Below are 21,367 nucleotides of genomic sequence, written 5' to 3'. Positions count from 1 at the left end.
AAAAGTATTTCACTGTTGCAAATATGTTGTTTTCACAAAACTGGGCTGTCTCTGCAGCAGAAAGACACAAATACTTTTGAAACTGACGCTACATGACCGGAGAAAACAGACGATAAGGACTGTAATGCAAATTAGTTTTGGTCAGTTGTTCAAAAATAACATGGTGGCCGGCTGGTATCAAATGTTCTGTGCATTAATACTGCAGTAATTTACACAGCATTTCTATGTGTTATGAAACAAAAACCTATGCCCTTGTCAGTAATCACTTAACAGCACTAATCTCATAAAAGTGTAAGTGTGCAATGTTGCGTGTGTGTTCGTGTGTGTGCACATGGGGCACCAACATGAGATGGCCACACCTTGCCACAAGCTAAGGCCAATGGCTGCAATTAAATTAGCTGACAGCACCAGCAATAGCTACTAACTTTTCAAAATGAGTTTGGCTAAAACACAATACCAGAGCAGTCTTTACCTCTGGGCCCTCTACTGAATATTTTACAACCTTGATTCCACTCGGTCCCTTTCTCTGTTTAAGACAGAACATTCAAGAGCTTTTTCTGAGGTTGATGTGTAGCCAGCAAAGGTCTGACTCGACTGTTATTTAGAGACCATACTGTGTGCGCTGCAAGGTCAAGTATAAGCAGAACCCGTAGGCCTCCATCCCCTCCTAAGATGGAGTACTTTCATTTCACTCACTTGGGGCCTCGTATTTTCTCTCCATTTTATTGCTTTCCACAAAGACACATTCCACCTCCTCATACAGACACAGGGCTCCCGTCCAAGAAAGAGCGGGGAAGGTCTGGATACTGTGCCACAGGGACAAGAATGCTGACACTGCTGTAACGCGGGACAAAAGCTAAAGATGAGAGTGGAGAGAGACAGAGCGAGAAAGAGAAAAAGAAAGAGAGCAAGTCTCAGTGTATAGTTGTTAGGAGGCTTGAGCCGAGCCAAACTGAGGAGCTATAATCCCCGTCTTTGGCATGATGTCAGGGAGTCTTGCAGAAGACCATTTCCTCACTCTGCAAAAATGCTGTCTCCTACATCCCAGTGTGTGCCGCAGCTATATATAATGCAAACATCAAACGCCTGTAACTGCGCTGACCTCTCTCTCCCCAGGAGACCCCTTGTTCCCTCGTAATACAGAAACCATTCCCCAAACACACACGGACTGGCTGAAACTCCGCCGCACCATCTGAATTTCACCTTATCTCTAAGGACAAGCTCATCTCTATTTTACAGATGGGCGGGTTGCGAGGACTAATCTGGTTCCTATCTTGGACTTCACTCTTTAAAAAGCTGAGAAGGAAAGCAGGGGGTCATTTCATCACAATGCATCCTGCTTCAGATAAAGGAGAAAGGGGAGGAAGAACCAAATATACTGCAATGTGATAATCAACTTAGAAGCTCATTCCTTTGTGATTGTACCAAGTGTTTTTTTATGTACACTTCTCATGTATTGTTAACAGGAATCAAGGATACAAAGCTAACAAATGGCATATAGACCGACATTCTAAGATCATCTCAGGGATATAAAAATACCCAGGGGCCAGCTGCTTCTCGCATCATGTGGGCGATTTTTTTATTTATTTTTTTTAAATCCCCTACAAATGTGACAAATGCAACGGTTTCATCTTTCAATGAAAAATTATTTGCTGTCGACTTAATACTTCTTTGCTGTAGGGCTCTAAGCATCTAGCAATACAATAACGTGCCATGACACAGGTTATGATTCAATATTTTGGGATATATTCCAATACTGTAAGCAAGGTGATATATTGTGTTATTTTTTCCATCTAATTTTGAGGAAAACTGTCATTAAGACCACTCAACTATATGCATACAATTTGAGTTGAAAAAGTGTATTAATGCAATCAGAACAGTAGGATCTTAATTTATCACAGCTCAAAGTAATATGTTGTTAGGTTGGCGTGGCAGAGTTAGTAAGACTGAAGATAGATTACAGCACTGCTGTAGCAGTCGGAGGTTTAAACAAAATTTAAATAAAACTATTATTTAAAACATCAATACTGTATTTATACTCAAAACACAAAAGCACAATACTAAAGTCTATCGATATTTTCTTAAACCTCTACTTTGCTGTGGCCATGTCTTCTACTGAGCAGGAAATACCTGCTGTTAAGTAGCTATTCATTTGCTTGTAAATTGTCTGTTGATGAAACACATTTTTTCATCTGCAGAGTTCATGCTTGGTACATGTCCTCAAACTGTGTGATGGTCCTGCCATCATGATGAATGGGAAAAATGCAAATTGATCTCGCTTGATTAACTATTAATGTGTAGGGCCATATGTAGTATATTTTGGCTAACAAGCCGAGGGCCATTTAAAATTGTTCTGTGGGCCACGATTGGTCCCCAGACCGGACTTTGGACATGTCTGATGTAGACTGTGGGTAAAAGCTTGTCATTGGCCGCCTATTTCAGATCATAAAATTCTTCCTTGATTGTTAATATTTTTAAAATTCCTGCTGCTATATGAAACTAGCCTTGCATTGCCCCCATCAAACTTTGTTTTAGTGTGCATGAAACAACAACCAAACAACCTGAACGTTTTTCCCTGAGTGTGTAATTACGATGTGTTCAGCCAGAAGGCTGGCTTTGCAGGACTAACTTTGGAAAAATATTTTTTGTCTAGACAAAGTCAAAGTAGGGCTGACACCCTCTGGTAGGTTAGTCCATCGATATACCCTTGTCCGATCAAATTCTCATTGGTTGGGCAATTGTTGACAGATGGTTTCATAAGAGACCATCAATCCACCAAAGAATATTTTTCTAGCTGAAACTCCAAGCACTCATCTAAAAATGCTCAGCTGGGAGTGCCAGAGCACTTTGGAGGTGCATCTTTTGTACAGCTGAGACACTCTGTTTGCATGTGTTGCTACGATACGCAATATCCACGAAATATCAGCAGAAGTATAAAAAAAAAAAAAAAAAGGCTGGCACAAGGTAGAGCACTTGCTCTGGATGAAGGAAATGCTGAAGCACGTGGGGAGAGAGGACGGACCCACAGGTTTAAGTATTCATTTCTCCTACAATAATCCTCTCCTCTGCTGCTGTTGTCCAGCACTTTTACATGTTGATGTGTGGGGTTGGTCTTTGTAGTATTTTTTCCACAAGTAAGTGAAAGTGTGCAGGCGTTACCCTTTTTATTTATGCAAGTTTTTAAAAAGCTTTGCACCTACGCAATGTATTACCATCCTTTTTTAACCTTTGGGATGTTTGTCCTAAAGCTCCTCCCTTACAATTGGACAAATGGGTTAAAAGTGACCATGATAATCAGTCAATCTGTTGGTTGAAGAGTAGTTTGAATTTCAGTCAGAATTTTCTTTGATTGACTCGGCCTTAGTCAGAAGCCACTGAAAAGAAAATCCATACATGTCTTTCAGGTGTATTCTGAGAAAGCTGGCACAATAGCTACTAGCTCAGGTAACACAGAACCACCATGGCTTACTCCTTAAGACAGAAGGATAGAAAGTAGTAAGACGATAGTCCAGAGAGCATTAAATGTTGCTTCTCCTACAACACTCATCTTTATTCAGTGTGTAGTTTCAATTCCCTGGACGAGTTTTTTCTTTTATCTGTTTGGTTGTCTGTGGTTCTCTGAGAGCACCGACACTCTTGATGTGTCAAGCTCTGCCTGACTAGAGTAGGTGTTTGGCAATATGCATAAATCGACAATCATTCCCACAGTCGCACTGACTAATCAGGGCCAGTAATTGCTCCAATGAGTGAAAACAGGGTTGGGCAGGGCCATTTGCCCCGAGGAGATTGTTGGTCCACTCCACCAGCTGTGCCTCACCTCTGACCTCAACTCCTAATCACCAATTAGCATGCAGCCTTTTCTGCATATTGACGTAAGGTAAAGGGTATCAGCTCTGACTGCCTATTAAACAGGCTGAAAACAAACAAAACTACAACATCAACAGAATCCCAAGTTGAACGTCTGCTGCAGAGGACATCGTCTGCTCTCTAAATGCAAATGTACACAAATCTTTTGATGTGAGCCAGTGTGTCGGCTGAGGGCAGCAGTGGAGGGAGTTGCCTTGGATTTGTAGCTCTCCCTTGTCACAACAATATCTTTTTACCACAGAGCTGCTGACATGATTCATGAGCCAGAGGACTTGATGTGGTGTTGGTGTGCAGGCCAGATGAAATCCCCTCAGTCCACTAATATAGGTTTCTGTGTTGGGGTGTGCTTTACAAGTTACTGTAGCTAAGGAGCCATTTCACACTGCTGAGCTAGAAATAGGTCTTACTGTAGCTAAATCAACCCAGTCCACCCCTCCCCTACCCTTGTCACTGGAGACAGTATTACACAGTACACACATAATTCTACACACACGTTCAATAAACACATACACACATTCTTTTTCTGCCTCTCTCTTTCCTTTTCTCTCTCCCTTTTCCTTCCTTCCCTTCATAACTACCTTCAGTGGCTCTCCCTCCACCCTCCAACCCCCCACCCCTTTTTTTTCCAAGTACCTCTCTTTCCCTTGCTCCTTCTCCTTCATTAAAATGGACTTCCTAAAGCCTCCATTCGTCTTGCTGACAGCTCCACTATCGATCGGCTGGAGAAAGGGATGCAGTTCCAGAGCTTTAAATGGCTCTCTGGCCAGGCTGGATGAGGGCTGGGCTGGACTGAGGCTGGAGGGGAGGAGGAGGAGGGAGTGCCAGGTTTAGCCGGGAGGTCTGCCCCCGAGTGTGGACTCTGATGCATTTTTGGTCACCAGTGAATAACACCTCGACTACCGTAATGGCAGGATTCAGAATTTACATGGATATGACTCACCAGCTCTGCAATAATGATGACGCTGATGAGATCAGATAATGAATTAATCACGCAGGTTGAAAGCCAACACATTAGCGAGCCTCTTCAGGCTACTTGCAGGCTCTCCTGAAAGTGAGAACTATAATGGGACCACTCAAAAGCCTGGGAAGAACTGGAGGTGGGAGTGTTTCAGTTGGCTACACTGACACGCAATTCATTTCAATCAAAGCCGTGTGAACTAACGTTCCGCCGGCTGACGCCTTTAATCGGGCGCCGTCCCTTATCGTCAGCCATTATCGAGGGAAGATGAGTTGGCACATTTCGTCTTCATCCCTCTCGCCGCCTTACATCAAGCCCCTCTGCCAAGATTAATGATCGGACTTTTGATTTTCCTAATGATTGAAATCTCTATGGCTCTGTGTCCTGTGGTGCAGTGGAAACCCTTAAGGAGCCTGTTGGACTCCCTCCTCCCTCTGATGAGCACTATCTATGTGCCTGTTGGTTGTCATCTATAATCATATAGTGCACCGCAGCAGCGTATCAGAGAACGAAGGAGTCTCCTGCGACCATGTCACTGTTTATTTGTTATCTAATCTGTCCCCCTGTATTGCCCTTGATTGGAGCAGCCTGGGAGAAAAAAAAAGATAGACAAGGTGTAATATTCAAGACAAATTACTCAACTTCCCAACTGTGAGCAGTTCAATCTACACAAGACACTGCAGTGTTTAGATTAAGGTCTTGTTAGAGTAGCATTAGCGGCGGGGCATGTGATGCTTGTGTATTGACTCTTTGATCAGTAAATGTGGGAGTCCATACAGCATTCAGCTTTGTGGAGGCAATTTAAAAAGCCAAGCCCCCCGTGGCAAAGAATCCTTTAGCAGTGGATTGTGTCTGCTCTGTCTGAACTGCAATCTCTCACACATTATTGTGACATGGTCTGAGATTGTGTAAAATGGAAAATGAATAACACAAACACGGATAGAGAGGAGAAAAATTAGACATAAGGAGGGTAAAAAGAGGTGTGGGAAGCAGTGAGATGGAAGACAAGTAAAGAAAGGAAGCAGAGGTGATGTGGAAGGGTGGAGGGAAGGAGAAATGGAGCATGGGGCACTGAGGAAGGAGAGAGGGAGGAGGTAGCAGAGAGGCAGAGAGCAGTAGTCGATATAACGGCAGTCATTCATCTCTCTGACAGCCTTCCAAATGCTCCACTGGGGGAGACACAAAGCTGCGTCACCTCGAATGCAGTAAACTCATGGCGCGCACACGCACGCTTGCATACATGTGCATACACACATGCGGGGGATACATTTTTATGAAGCTTGATTTTGCCATGCATGCACACACAGAGCTCCATGTTCTGGGTCAACGGCATGTTGCAGGACATGGCAAGTCAGTATATACACCATTACACTGCAACCTGCACAAGCACAAATCAAAGCCACAGATGTCAGTTAAACATGCTCTCTTTCACTCACACGCACACATGTAAGCATATCTGTTGTGTTTTTTTAAACTGATGCACATATGCTGCAACAATCAAATCAAGAGCAATAAACCTCAAAGGCAGCTCAAGCAAACATTCAAGGTGGAAAACCATCACCTCAAATTTTACACACATTTTATGATCCAACATTCTTCTGAGAAATGTGCTTAATATTTCAAGACAAACATGTACATGAACGAGACATGACACATTCACGTGACATTGGAATATGGTAACACAGATGTGTGCTCCCATTAATACACACACACACATCCTTGTTTCCCACTCCTGGTCATGGCCCATTGACTGATGCTTGCCGTCCATCTCTCATGATTCATGGCTAAGCGAGCTGCTGTAGAGCAGTTCTAAACCACTGGGCCGAGGAGAGCCCGTGTGTCATTAAGGCACAGCGGGCTGGACACGCTGTTAGAGCCGCTGCACCACGGCCAGCCCTGTGCCTCAGTCTCGCACTCCAGGAGCTGAAGAAGCAGCTACTTCTGTCTCATAGTGGTTTTACTAGAAAAGTAATATCAACAGCTGAGTGCGCTCATAAACTACCTTGCCTTGTGAAGTGGGCAAAGTGAGCAGGAGAAGTGTTGCCTTTTATTTAGCCAGACACCGTTCCCCCTCCTGCCCCCACCCAGTGTTTCAGCTAAATTAGCCCCTCTAATCATCTCCAAATCCTCCTTCTTAATCAGTAAAGCAGTGGAGGTTAAAGAAAGGAGACAGGGGTGCCAAGTTCCCCCCTCTGCCATCCTCTATTAGCGTGGGCCCAGAGAAAGGCAGTGGAGGCACACGTCCATACCCTAATGACTCCTTAATGATCCCCTCCTCTGCGAGAGTGCTGACAAACACTGACAAACCCTGACCCTGACAAGAGGAACACCCACACTTAGCCCTCTTCCTCACCCCTTATTTAGAGGCTCATCTCTCAGCCCTCCGCCTCATTATACCGGCAGAGGGTCCGGACGAATCCATACAGCCCCAAACTCACAGCAAGATAAACACCCATGATGAAATAGTCCGTGTCACTTTCAGAGTGAGGGGCAAAGTTTGAGTAAATTCCTTTCGGCAGATGGAGCGAGAGGGAGAGAGAGCATAGATAAACAAAGCAGGAGGAGAAATAGAGAATGGCGGTAGGAGACGGAGCAGAACTGTGGAGCCTATGGAAAAAAAAAAAAAAAACATTGTTTGTATCCTTTTTACTTTCCCCTGATCGTGATTTCCATTTCAACTTGGGGTTGGGGGAGTCGGCAGCGCAGACTCTTTTTAACATCACACAAGACGTAATTACAGAGTGCACCACTGCCATCCCGCCTCAGTTTCTCCTAAATACTCACACCCCAAAATTAGGGGTTACCTCCTTCTAGTTAAACCTACTATTTAAGATGAAAACGTCACAGACAAACAGAGGGGACGGGAATGGGAGTTGGGAGAGGAAAGACCTAGTTTAACAGCTTTGTTTCACAATGACAGAGAAGGCCTTTGTTAAAGATGGCTACTGGCAGGCCTTGGATGAAGCCAGGTGTGGAAACTGGGACAAAAACAAAAGTTGGGAAAGACACACACACAGCTAGAAAGACTAGGGAGTGTGTTTATGTTCTATCTGCAGTATATATGACAGCTGAAAATCTGCTAAGGATATTTCCAAAAGGCACCAAGCTAAAGAAAAACACTAACTTCACGCTAGCCTATGACCTCACAGGTTTGGACCGCAGCTCCCAGTCCCAGTCGCGGATGACAGAGCACTCACTCTTTGAGCCTTTCCCCAGCTCGGCCTTCCTTTCTGTTTTGTTTTCTTCTTTTTTCCAGCTCTCCGTCTTCACAGATGATTATCCCGGTCAGATTCAGGGGATTTATTCGTGTCACGGAGTCTGCTGGTCAGCTACAGGCAAGTGGCCAACACTAGAAGTGCCCTTTTTTTTGGCGTTGGGCCATTGAGATCGACAACAGAGATTTTCTTCCCAGGTTATTAGGAGATGAAAAGAGATCCCATGCATGGCTCCTTTACTGATATAACAGGACCCAGGTACTGTTCTGCCTCTTGATTTATAGAGGACACTCATCTGGAATCTCTGCGTTTTGTCTGTCTCTGCTCCTTCATCACACACAGGCCACGGTTCACCCTGTGAAGTAGGCACTAGTAGCTTAAGTGTTGTGGTAAACCAGATCTTTGAGTTACAATATCACTCAGTATTAGTGATGGTATCAGTATAAGTATTAGCAGACATAAGGCCCAGACTCAACAAACTGGCACCAAAGAACTTGTGGCGACGAAGGCTGACTGTTGCTTCATCTCTCGTCGCCTGAGTCTGAAGAAGTTGCACCTTAACACACCGCAGGGACTACAGCCAACAGGCGCCAACATACGTTCTGCACCTAGATGAGAGGAAATAACTCTCTATTCTATACCAGCAGGTGACAGTGGTCTGTATTCGTCATTCAAAAAGGAAAAGCAGAGGACCAAAAGGATGGATTCAGAATGCTGGTTAGCCAGTTAGCACATTAAGACATCTCTATGTTGAAAGAACAAAGGACATTTACCATGCGCTATAGCAATCAATAATACAAACAATTACAAGCTGTTAGAGCGCAACACAGCTAAAGACATAATTTTACCTGGTTTAACAAGTTTGTTTCAATCTTAAGCTCTCATAATTTCAGCTATTTGTTTACTTTCCTCATTAAAGTTTCTCTTTTCATGCAAGTTAAACTTCCTACAGAGTGATTTCATCCACCAATGGGCTTTGCCATCTCAGATGCAGAATTATGCTGAATCAAAAAAAAAAAAAAAAAAAGAAAAAAAAAAAGAAGCCACCTCGGGCCAACAAGGGCTGACTGGTGCCAATGGTGCAGGACACACTGCCAATACAAGGGAGAGAAGTTCACACTGGTCAATGGGCCAACCGACAGTATGGCATGTCAGGGACCTGATGCATAAGGTACCTAATGACAGTAATCTGTTTCACACATGAAACCTCTGAAATGTTCATGAAAATTCCCTGCACAGTATCATGCGTGAATGGCAGCATGAATCAATATTCAGAGAAATCTGTACCACTAATTTCATAACTCAGGACATACAGTCTTACCCCCTTTAACGCCTCATTTCCACATAGCTCACTGTGTGTATGTGGGTCAACCAGAAGTCCATTCATATGAGAACCTCTGTGATCTCCGATGTATATGCAAAACTTCTGTTTTTGTTTTTTCTAGCCTAACTTCACCTTGAGTATGTTAAAAATATTTGTGGACTTTTGTGTTAGATTTTGGACTGACTGAATGCACTGTGTGCCACAGGTAGTTAGCATAAAACAAATAGGCTAATAGGCAGTTTCATTAAATTCAGTGTCTTGTTTATATTTATAATCGATTGCGTCTATTGTATAATCAAAAAGAAAACAGTTCATCTTATACTGGTAGCATAATAGCTCTCTAAGGTGTAGAGAGTGCACATGGTTCAGACATCTTTTAATTAAATATTTAAAAAACAGGCTGCGTATATGGCAGGTCCTCCTTACTTACATGTTGCCATGAATTATTGGACCTGTTTCTGTCTCCATGTGCACATTACATAAGACTGCACAGCAAAAAAAACGGACACAAATAACGTCTCACCCTCTTCTGTGATGGTGTTTTTATCCCATCATAGGGAGATGCTTTGCTTTTGTTGGACACTAGGTGGCCTACTCTGGCACTACATGGAATTACTGATGCAAAACAAAACTGTGTGTAAATGCAGCGTAAGTGATTAGGTGATAATTCCTTAAATGATAATTAATTTCTATTAGCAATGTTAACATTTTGCTCTCCAGCTTAATTACTGAGATTCGGGAACATGGTGGCAAAGCTAAAACAAAGTCGGCCATGACAAGAAACACAGCCGTTCTAATGATCAGACTGTTAGTAAACAAGCCAACAGCTCAGTCGGATCACCTAAAGCATTTAATATAGAGGTACAATTGACAGTGAGTGGACCAGAAATGTTGGTAATGTTGGTTGTTTACAACTGACAGTTTGGGCTATGTTACCATTCAACTTAATTTTCTCTTGCAGCGATATCACTGCATGCCCGAATGAGTACTATCTCATTATAAGTGACAGGAATGACGGGCAAAACAACAACAAGAAGTGTTGTAATAAACCAGGTTTTCCTTTAAATGTGGCAATCTATCAGCAAACATATAAAAACTTGAGCTGACAAGGATTGGTTACACACACCCACACACACACATACACACACACACACACTCTAACAAGATCACGGAGTTCATTTAAATGTGTCTGTTATTATCTTCCAAGCTTTTTGCCCACACGATCAAAACCTGAAGCGCAACAGAATCAAAAACCCGCATCCCTCATCATATCAAAGCCACATGGTCCACCAGGTCCTTTTATCACATCAAACATATCACTGTGCATATGATTTCATTAAAGTCTCCAGGAAATTCTCGGCAACTGCAAGGTTCTCTCATTAAAGTTATTTCAATTCACATATTCCTTTATCAGTAAAGATTGGAATAGATGCCACTTCTTCAGTTCAAGTCTGTCTCTTCTCCACGCTCCTAGACTGAAGGCCGCACACTGGAAATCCAGTCAGAATCAACATCCTGTCCCCGGCCTCTAGGAAGTGACCTCAGCTTCAGAAAGGCCAGATAAAACGTCCACATCAGAAACAAAAACATCAGGCCGGCCGTAATGAGCTATCCGCCAGGCTCCAGTGTGTTCTGAGGGAGACCAGGTGGTGTGACACACATATGACTCTGATTAGGGGGCCTTCAGAGGAGAGGGGGGCTGTTAGGGTGGGCTGTGCGGGGCCAATCACGACGTTTTCTATATGATGTAACTATTAGTGGTGTTCGATGGCCTCCACTGGGCCCCAGGACACTCTGGCAGTCATGAGTGGTCCATTTGCCATTTGTGTGTAAACCTGGGGGTGCAGTTTGAGTATTGTTTTCCTCTAAGAAGCAACATGTGAGCAGCATGGGGCCTCAGCAGCTCAAACTGTGGTGCACTGTGGATTACAGCAGCTCGATACTGATATACTGATACTGTACTGCTGGGTCTTTAAACATCATTAGGAGCAGACTCATACTAGTCTGTTCATTGGATGTTGTAGTCCGTATATATACACACTTGCACGTATACGTACAGTAAGTTAAAACATTTACTCAGACATTTGGCCGGCCAAGTGCTGCTACAGCCAGCCATCGCAGAGCAGTCAAACCCTCAGAGTAGACACTAAGGACTGTTCATGTGTCCCCTACGTCTCTTGCTCATCTCTCTCTCTCTAACCTCATTACATGACTGAGGTTTTTGGCACTGGTGTCTGTAAACTCATAATCATACGTCTGCTCTGGGCATATCCTCAAACTGTGGGAGGGAGAGATGTCAAGGGGACCTCTGGCCTCATTCTTCAACTGTTAGTTTCATCCCGGTGCATTGTGCTGCGTTTGACTGGACTGTTTAAATGTCTCCTGATATCAGGGAACACAAACAAGCAGGGCTGCCGGCCTGGTGGGGAGGATAAGGAATGAAGGGGAAACGGAGGCCATTCTTCTCCTCGTGTGACGGGAATTGTGTTGGAACAAGCACCTGTCCCCCCCCCCAACAATGACCACAGAGGTCGGCAAGAGAGAGAGAGGCAGGAGACAGAGTGAGGAGAGAGAGAAGGCACCAAATAGTAAAGAAAAGTGGATCAGTCTGTCCAACTCATTTCCCCTCCCTCTCCCTTATTTTCTTCTTCCCCTCCCACTCGTCTTTTCCCTCTCTGCCCCATATTCAAACAACTTAATCTGTGTAAATTACATTCCATAACAGGCGTATGTTACAAAGCCCCAGACTAACTTCAACATGGACCAGATAAACATCTGCATAATATCTGCGTAAATGTTTTGCATTCATAATAAGGTGAACCAGCTGCTGAGGCTATCCTGTTGGCCTTTCCTTCAACCGCCTTTCTCTCTTTCTCTCTCTGTCCTCCCCCATCACCTTCATCTGTTCTCCACACCAACTTGACACCCGTGTTTTTAAATAGACAAAGAGCAGCAGCATCTCTATGTCCTTCAGTCTCCTCCTTGAGATACCCTCTAAACAGCCAGAACGGAGGAATGCTGGGCACAGCACAATCCCACACCTACAACATGATAAGAGATTGAGGTTAAAAAATACTTTTTTAACCTCAATTCATTGTCCTCTGCAATGACAGCTCGCCTGCTCTATTCATGTAGAGACAGCTGTAACTGCTTTCAAGCATGCGCTTCTTACCTCTCTGTCCTTTAGCTTCATGGCCAGAACCAGCTGGTTGCGGTGGTTGGTCAGCGCCTCGCGGTAGTTTCCCTTGGAGAAGAATGCCGATCCCAGATTCCCATGAGCGCGGCATTCCCCTGTTTGGTCACCTGAAGTGGAAAAACCGAAAGACATGAGAAAAGAGCCAACAAAGCATATTTACAGTACAGCCTACGTGATTACAAAGCAACTGGTGTTTATTTCACATCATCCCACCGCCACTGTTGAACAGCGATGTGATGAACCACATCTATGCCACTGACATGCCACGGCACCCTTAAAAGGGAAAGCGGCCGTTATAAGTTCTCCACAGTAGAGCGGCTTCCCTGACAGCTGGTAGTGTTGATCTCAATGCTCCAGAGGGTGAGAGGGGAAAGCCTTATTATTTCTGCCTGACAGAGAGGCCCCACAGACAGGGCCAAAGTAAAGCGCAAGTCTCTGTGCTCCACCTGAGAACCGCAGCTCCTTATCTCCAGCTGCTCTGCCCAGTCATGTGTCAAACTGTGTGGGGGTGGGAAGAGCGGAGCCAGTCTGTGCTACTCTCTGTTTTCATTTTTTTTCCAACTTTACATTAATTTTTTTCTTTTTTTAAATGTCTTTCTCTCAAACTTGCTCTCCTCCTCCTCCTCCTTCTCTAATAGCACCCACACAGTGCACCCATACTTAGAGTTGGTAACATCTATTCTGAGCAGAGAAATGGGTCCATGCCTGCCAATTTCTTGCAGATTTTAATTACGCTAAATTTTGGTGCAAGATGCTCAGATGGGAAAAAATACAAAGGCACAAAAGGTATCATTTTGCTACAAGGCTACACTATCATTAAAAAGTACTGGTATTCCGCTTTCATCAAGATACACGAGAACAAGCCTGAGAGTTTACAGCAATGCCCGCTACGCTGTAATGCTATACATGGGAAAAACGAGCTAAATTATAATGTTAACATACTCACAATGATAATGCTAACATGCTGATTTTGAGCAGCTAAAATGCTCCTAAGCAATGTTAAAAAATTAGTTTAGAATATTAGCATGCAAACATTTGCTAGTACAGCTGAGGCTGATGGGATTTCCTTTAGTTTGCAAGTCTAAGGCAAATCAATTACCTAAATAATTGTTATTATATATTATTATCATTATATTATTATATGACATATTTAGAACTAGAGCTCCATGAATGATATTACACTTGTACTTCACCTTCAGTTACATACTTGATGTAAAGTTACTTTGGTTAGGTTTATGACAAGAATGTAACATACATGTTCACTTGGTTTTCCACGATCTGGTCCCAAACGCCAGTCTAATGGAAAAAAGTCCTGTGTTTGTTTGACCCCTCCACCACCCCAACCTGCCATTTTACATGGACATCAGGTCTTTATACTACTTCCTTCTTTACTACCGTCCCTGCATTGGTCACGAGATCGCAGCCTTCCCAACTATGTGGGATACACAGAATTACTGGCTCATGATCACATGGGTTATACACGAATTATGGTGCATTACTTTTTGTAAGTATATGTACCAACAGTGCATGAGAACAGTCTGATTATTTAAAGCCCTAATCTTTCTGTTTATTCCTTATTTTCCAGTTCAGGCCTCTTACCTAAGGTCTTGGCCACCTCCAGGTCCTGCTGCATGTAGCCAGTGCTCTTCTCGGTGTTGCCCAGGGACCAGTGGGCGCTGCTGAGGGCCGAGAAGACGGAGCCGCGTAGCTTGAGGCTGCATGTGCCGATCTTCAAAGCGGCTTCCAGCACCACAACAGAGGCCGTGTGGTATGTGGGATACACAGAATTACTGGCTCATGATCACATGGGTTATACACGAATTATGGTGCATTACTTTTTGTAAGTATATGTACCAACAGTGCATGAGAACAGTCTGATTATTTAAAGCCCTAATCTTTCTGTTTATTCCTTATTTTCCAGTTCAGGCCTCTTACCTAAGGTCTTGGCCACCTCCAGGTCCTGCTGCATGTAGCCAGTGCTCTTCTCGGTGTTGCCCAGGGACCAGTGGGCGCTGCTGAGGGCCGAGAAGACGGAGCCGCGTAGCTTGAGGCTGCATGTGCCGATCTTCAAAGCGGCTTCCAGCACCACAACAGAGGCCGTGTGGTGGCTTGCTGTCAGCAGCTCCTGGCCAATCACAGACACCACCACAAAGGGACTTTTGTCCAACTTCATCTTTTGCAGCTGCTGATAGGTGGGCTCGAGAGACTCTGTGCAGGAGGGACATGAGTAAGACAGAGATTAGAAACAGGTTTTAAAATAGGGGAATACATAACAAAGATTGCATTAACTGTGTTACGTGTTTACCAACCCTGAAAAAGGTGCTGCTGTCTGAATTTAGATTGTACTTTTCTGCGGCGGCGGCAGTTATGTTTTGTCCGCCTGGATAAGCGCAGTCTGTAGTTTAACTGAGTGACGGCTTTCACTGACAATTTGACAAGAAAACATGGGGAGCAATTTTTCTGTTCTCCCCACTCTGACTTTCCAACAGCCCTGCATAAAATGGCACAAGTTTAGACCATTGTGGGCAACTGTCTTTACAAACCACAAAGCGAAATTACATTTCTGCCTTCTCCTCATGTCAGTCGATACGGTTGTTTGAGAAGAATACAGAGGGGCTGAGTGGGTTTTGAGATAGAGTTTAAAGAGTGATGGGGAAACTAACGCTGCTAATGCACAACAGTAGCAGCAGCAGAGGAATGCAGAGCTAAGGAGACACACAAGGTGACCTTTGAAGAGGCTGAAAATGCACACAATGACATAAATCAATGGTGGGCCGCACGGGATTCGGGATCCACAGCCCCTCCAGATTACAAAGCCCTCTGGCAGACACCAACATCGAATAACAGGAAGGGGGGCAAGGGAGGCACGCCCAAGTGTGTGTGTGTCTATTGATGCATCTGTGTGTCAGTGAATATTTGCATTCATGTATAGGAGTGTATCTGGGGGATACTAAATTCTCATGGCCCTGTATGTGCAAATATTTTCAGCAGGATTGCTACTAATTAGGTCAAAACGCTTAGCAGGAAACTGCATGGTGTAACTGCACCTGTACAAACTGGCTATGTGTGGCTGCCTGTGTTTGTAGTCTACATTTGAGCATAAGGCACAAGCTTTCCTAAACTGTATCTTTCATTTGTTTAGACAAACATTTAGGCACAAGAAGTGAGTAGTCACAATAGTTCTTGGAAACACACACAAACGCTAATTCACCTAGACACACACGCACACACACACACAATATGAGATGCTTCCCCACACAAGCACTCAAAAGCATAACTGATGATGCTCTTTCAAGAGCATTGCTTCTGCTCCAGCACTTGGCAGAATGTCGTGCTTACAGAGACACTGCGTGCATATAATATCCATTCATAGCTTGTAATTGCCTTCAGAGTGACACCGAGAGCTGAGTCATAAATCAAACACAGAGAGAATCCTTTTTTTAAAAAGGTGTCATGGCTGCTGCATTCATAAACAGGTAGTTATGACAACATCAACTTGTGTTGTTTCACACACACATACGCGGGCGCACACACACTAAGACAAACGCTAAAGCTTAAGTGTTTATGAAGCTTGTATCAAGATATGAGGCAAGAATTACAACCTCTCCCTCATTGATATGCACACAGCCAACAGAAAGTCATAACAGAGAGTGATTTCGCCCCCATCTTTCTGCCCTTTTCTCTTTTAGAGGCTTTTTTCAGGGGGCTTTTGCAGTCAGGGCCACACCTTACTATAATGACAGATATATGCCTCATGGACGGAGGCATATATCTGCAATGTACCGAAGAGTTATTCCACCTGACATCTTATGTGAATAAAAACATACATCATGCACTTTCGCTTCTGTATTTAAGAAATGGGTTTGTCCATCTTTCTGACTTCCCTACTCTCTCTGTGAGCCTATTTAGACCTGTGATTAACGTTTGTTTCAGTGATCCGAACACAAGTGGACAGCCAAGTCACACCTGTGCCAGTCATACATGTCCAGCTAACCACTTATGTTCAGATTACATTACTGATTTGCACACAGTTATTACATCCTCACTTTTGCTACCTGCTCTGTAGGTTGTGTCAGTAAAGCTAAAGATATCGCTGTCAAAAGAATTCAACACATCTCTTTTCACAGGGAGAAACAATGGACGGTCATGCAACACTTTGACTAACATGACATTAAATGGGTAAGTTATGTTGCGTTAATGTGCTGCCACCAAAACAACCACTATGTCCTGCACTGATGACGCATGACTTGTTGTGGACGCATCAGGATGCATTAGCGTTGACACTACAAAAGATGTGTGGTCAAATGCATCTCTGACCACCTTGGCAAGTGGTTTTGGTTCAGGTGTGTCTTGATGGTCGTTTTGCACCTGTTTTTACTGCTCACTCATGATGGGATCAACTAAACACATCTTAAAAGCAGGTATAAACAGGATCTATGTCCACTAATTCCTACTGGAGATGCACATTTTTTAAAACGGGTGACAATAATATGTTTTCATGATAAAATCAAGGCTTGTCATTTTTCTAAAACAATTGGGCAAAGTCATTTTTCTTTAGAAAATGCACTTAAAACTGTCAGATGTAAATATGGTGCATTAGTGAGTATTCATGGCAGTATGACGGTGTATGTGGACTCAAACCAAGTACAAATTCACACCGATTCCAGTTGAGAACTGGTCCCAAACAGTCCGATTCATTGGAATCAGATGCCTTTAAGCTTATAATCTTTTTATCCTTACTGGCATAGTTTTCTGAATGTTGCGCATTGCAAATAATTGTCAAGTTTGTGCGTCTACACTGCTGAAAACGTGCAGCAAGATGGAGCAATGGTAGAGAGGAAGAAACAGTGCTGCTTGAAAATTAGAATTTCATGTGTAGAAACACTGAAGGAATATGCTGAAACATTTTTCAACACAACACGGGCTAAAATTCCACGAATGCGATATATTTGAATCTCTACATCTCAATGCCACTGCTTTCCAACCAAGCAGCACTTCCATTACCAAGGGTAAATATGTTATAATTACATCAGTGCCATGCAGGCACGGTTAGCAGGTTTGTTCTTTTATGAAGAAAACCTAATAAAAACAAATGCCGTACATATCATTTTTCATTTCATCTGTCTTAGATGACTTGCAGCTCCCTCTGTCACGCCTGCTTCTCATGGAGGAAAAATGAGCATGTTCAGGCTCAGACATAATAAAACCTGTGCAGTCCTACTGTTATTCCACACAGAAAACTGATCAGGAATCATAAAGAGAATCAATGAAAAGTCAGACACATTAGCAGAGTTGATAATGGCATGGGTATCAATAAAAGTCATATCAACTCTCATCTCTGATCCGCACGTCCATGCATTCACACGCACAACCTCGGAAACATCCCCTTTGGTACGGCCCCTTTAAGCCAGTTAGCATGAACACACACACCTTCACACCATCACAAACAAACAAACAAACAAACACACACACACACACACACACACACACACACACACACACACACACACTTGACCTTCATGCCAAATTGCACCCTCTTAGGGCAAAAACTGTGCCAGAGTGAGGGTGGGGAAATTTTCGTGCACTGACCAACCAACTGACAGAGCGAGCTAAAGAGCTGCTGGTTGCAGCTAATAAACTACACTGCCTGTTTTGAATGTAATGAAGGAACATGTCACCCAGTGCAACAGTGGGGCCCATTGATGCATTTTATACATATGTTCTACTTTTGCTACAGAGGCTTCCTTGTTAGTGAGATTCATTCATTTTCTGTTTTGATCTTTTCAAATGATTTGTTGAGAATAAGAAAATATAGAACATAATAACCTTTATCCCGTGATAATTTATTGATCTGTCAAAGAAATACCCTCTTCTTTTCCTGTGTAGGGAGGTCAGATGCCAGGGGCAAGGAAGTTATATAGCAGTCTCTGGTGCTTGTGGTGTTTAAAGGATAAAAAGCACTTTGCTCAAAGGCTCCTCAGCAGGACAAAATGCTAATGAACACAGGCTCCAAATCCTCAACTTTAAGGAAAATGTTTTTAATGGCAAATGATCCAGCCCAGGTAACCGTCACGCTATGAAACCATCTCCTCTATGGTTTATCTGGAGGGAAGCGAAAAAAACCCTTTTAAGTTGGCATATGTGGAAAACAATCCGATAATTAACGGCTAATGGACCCCGTGCACTCTCTCTGGCCCCGAGCAGCTAAGTGAGAGACAGAACTGGAGCAGGATGAATAGTAAAAATATTACCCATGTGATACTGAGACATACTGAGACACAGGCTCTAATATAAATCATTGCGAGAGGCTGATTTCCCATAGCTCGTTCAATGATACAGATGGACAGCGCTGATTTCGCAGGAAAAATTGCTGCCAAGTGATCAGTAATGGCAAACGGAGAGAAACAGATACAGTAAGAGGAGGGAGGTGAGATTGCACCAGTTTCCACCTGTGTGAAAGACCTTTGTGGTTGGGAAATACAGTATGAGTCACATGAGAGAACAACAGCTGCTTGACTCTGGAATAATGAGAGGAAACCTTGATCTATTCAAGAAGGTGGGAGTGTGTGCGTCAGGGAGAGAGGGCTGAATTGCATATGACACACTAAGAATTGGGGCATTATACATATAATATTAACTTTACTGCGGAAACAAAGCAAGCTTTGATGAATCCACTACACACTGTGTCCTTGAAGACATATGCCTTGATATCGTTCTCTGAGGTTCGTTATTTGTCTTCCCGTGTTCTTAATTTATTTATCTGCTCATTTGGTATGGATGTCTTCAGATGGATCTCTCTGCTCTGTGGCAGAAAATAAACATAAAGGTGCTTTTGGGAGGACTGTAAACATCACAGTGTGACGAGATGTCGGTGGTAAGATAAATGACTAAGATAAGTGAACACTGCAATCACAGGCGAGAGACAATCAGCTCTTTCTTGGTAACATGGCAGCAACATTGAGTTTAGACACAGAAGGGAATACAGTGGTGTTTGCAGAAATGCTATGAGAGATTAAGACTGTAATTACAAATGGATTACAAGTGTTTTTTTTTTTATAATTACAACCCAAAACAAGAAGGTGGAAAACACTGACTTCATGTATGTGGGCTTAAAGCCAGATTTGTGGCTCCAGGTGAAGAAGAAAACGTTCTAAAAATGTTGCTAAAGGATCGGTGTGTAAGATTTAGGGGGATTTAGTGGCATCTAGCAGTGAAAATTGCAGATTAAAACCAGCTAAAAATTCACCCGGTTAAAATTCCTTCAGTGTTCAGTGTGTAAATATAGATAAAAGCTTAATTCTAAGGTATCAAAAACACCCAATGATTCTTATTTTTAGGTGATTATACACTAAAGAAAACACACTTATTATATTATATTCCATTTCTGCCAATATATCCCCCTACATCCTACACATCTTTAAATCAGTGGTGTTGAGGTAATCAGCAATCTGAATCCTGAGATAAATGTACTACTGTATGTGGTCGACAAACGCGGTTGGCAATCTTTTCTCCCCTCAAAGGAAAGAAAGCAACCCTTGCCTACCTTTCACTTATCAGGGGACTTTGGCTGAGTAACACTGATTATCCTCCCTGTTTGCCGGCGTAACATTGATTATCATCCCCCAGTGCCAGGAGCCCCTCTGAGAGGATCATTGCTCTTAATCCTTTGACCTAGCTACCTCCGCAACACACCTTGGATTACGTCCTCTGCTGGTTGCCTGGCACCGTGGGAAATAGGGTAAACAATTAAGAGATTATATGGCTTGGGCTAAATGTTGGTCTTCCCCTACAGAGAGGACCCATTCTGGTCCATGATGCTCACGTCTGGGCTCGCACCCAAACCCTTTCTTGTTTTGGCCCCGGCGTCAGGCTTATACACTCAGTGTTGCTCAGATGGGCTCTCCATTCTTTATTCTCTTTGCAATATTTTGTTTCTTCTGGATTTGCACACAAATATTCAGAGGAGCGCTGTATTCAATCATAGAAAAACTGATTCCTCACTGAACAAAGCCCTTCAGAGCTGCTGATCTCATTGTACAGTTCAGTAAATTTTTGGATTATAAAACAAGGCTGCATTTATTCACAGGCGCAGTTTTCAACAGTTTGGGGGGGGGGAAAAGGCGATGACAAAGAAAGGCTGCAGGATGACTCAGGCTAGGTTGGCAGTCGGTGCCATCTAGATCTGAAGAATATTAAATCCTCCGCAGTGGTCATCTGAAGTCAAATTGTTGCCAGGTTTGTTTTGAGGCTCATTAGGCTGCCCCGCACTGATTACTCACGGACAATCAGGTCACCGCAGTTGGCTGATACAACAGATAATAATCCATAACAGAAAGAACACATTTTAGTAACAATCTTGGCTTGAATGGGCTACTTATGAATCCACTCAGCTTTAGGAAAAAGGCTTACACAGGGGCAGATGCAGACAATGGCATTAGTGCTGGATGCTCATTAAGATAACGGGCTATCTGTGTGTGCGATCAGCCCGTCCGACAATAAGATGTGCTGAAGCTGCAGGCGTCAGGCCCCACAGTCTGGAGGTAAGTACTTGACACCAACAGTCAGTCAAAAAGACAGAAAGACGGACAGATAGAGAGATGGCCTGCCTGCCGAACGGGTGAAAAACCTGACAGGTAAAGTCACCCCAACACACTTCTTGACTGGCAGAGCGTGAGGATTATTAGACAGAAGTTGTGGGACATGTGGAGATGGTGACAGACAGTGACACCCAGACACATGTCAACACACACACGAACTAGAGTTGTTCCGATACTGATAGCGGTGACAGAAATGCCTCTGATACTGCC

General features: G+C 43.5%; 1 protein-coding gene across 1 annotated transcript in view; it reads right to left on the bottom strand.

Moving 5' to 3' along the window:
* The window catches only part of LOC121944003 (tetratricopeptide repeat protein 28-like), a 200,966-nt gene that overhangs the window by 56,501 nt on the left and 123,098 nt on the right, over positions 1–21,367 (bottom strand). The window contains exons 4-5 of the mRNA XM_042487644.1: positions 14,496–14,768; positions 12,537–12,667 (exon numbers count right to left, since the gene is read on the bottom strand). Of these exons, the coding sequence (XP_042343578.1) occupies positions 12,537–12,667; positions 14,496–14,768 (404 nt within the window). The remainder of the gene's footprint in view (positions 1–12,536; positions 12,668–14,495; positions 14,769–21,367) is intronic.

This window comes from Plectropomus leopardus, chromosome 6 (genome assembly GCF_008729295.1).
Source record: "Plectropomus leopardus isolate mb chromosome 6, YSFRI_Pleo_2.0, whole genome shotgun sequence".
Taxonomy (NCBI): Eukaryota; Metazoa; Chordata; class Actinopteri; order Perciformes; family Serranidae; genus Plectropomus; species Plectropomus leopardus.
Note: the sequence above shows the minus strand (reverse complement) of the source record. Positions and strands in the feature narration are given on the sequence as shown.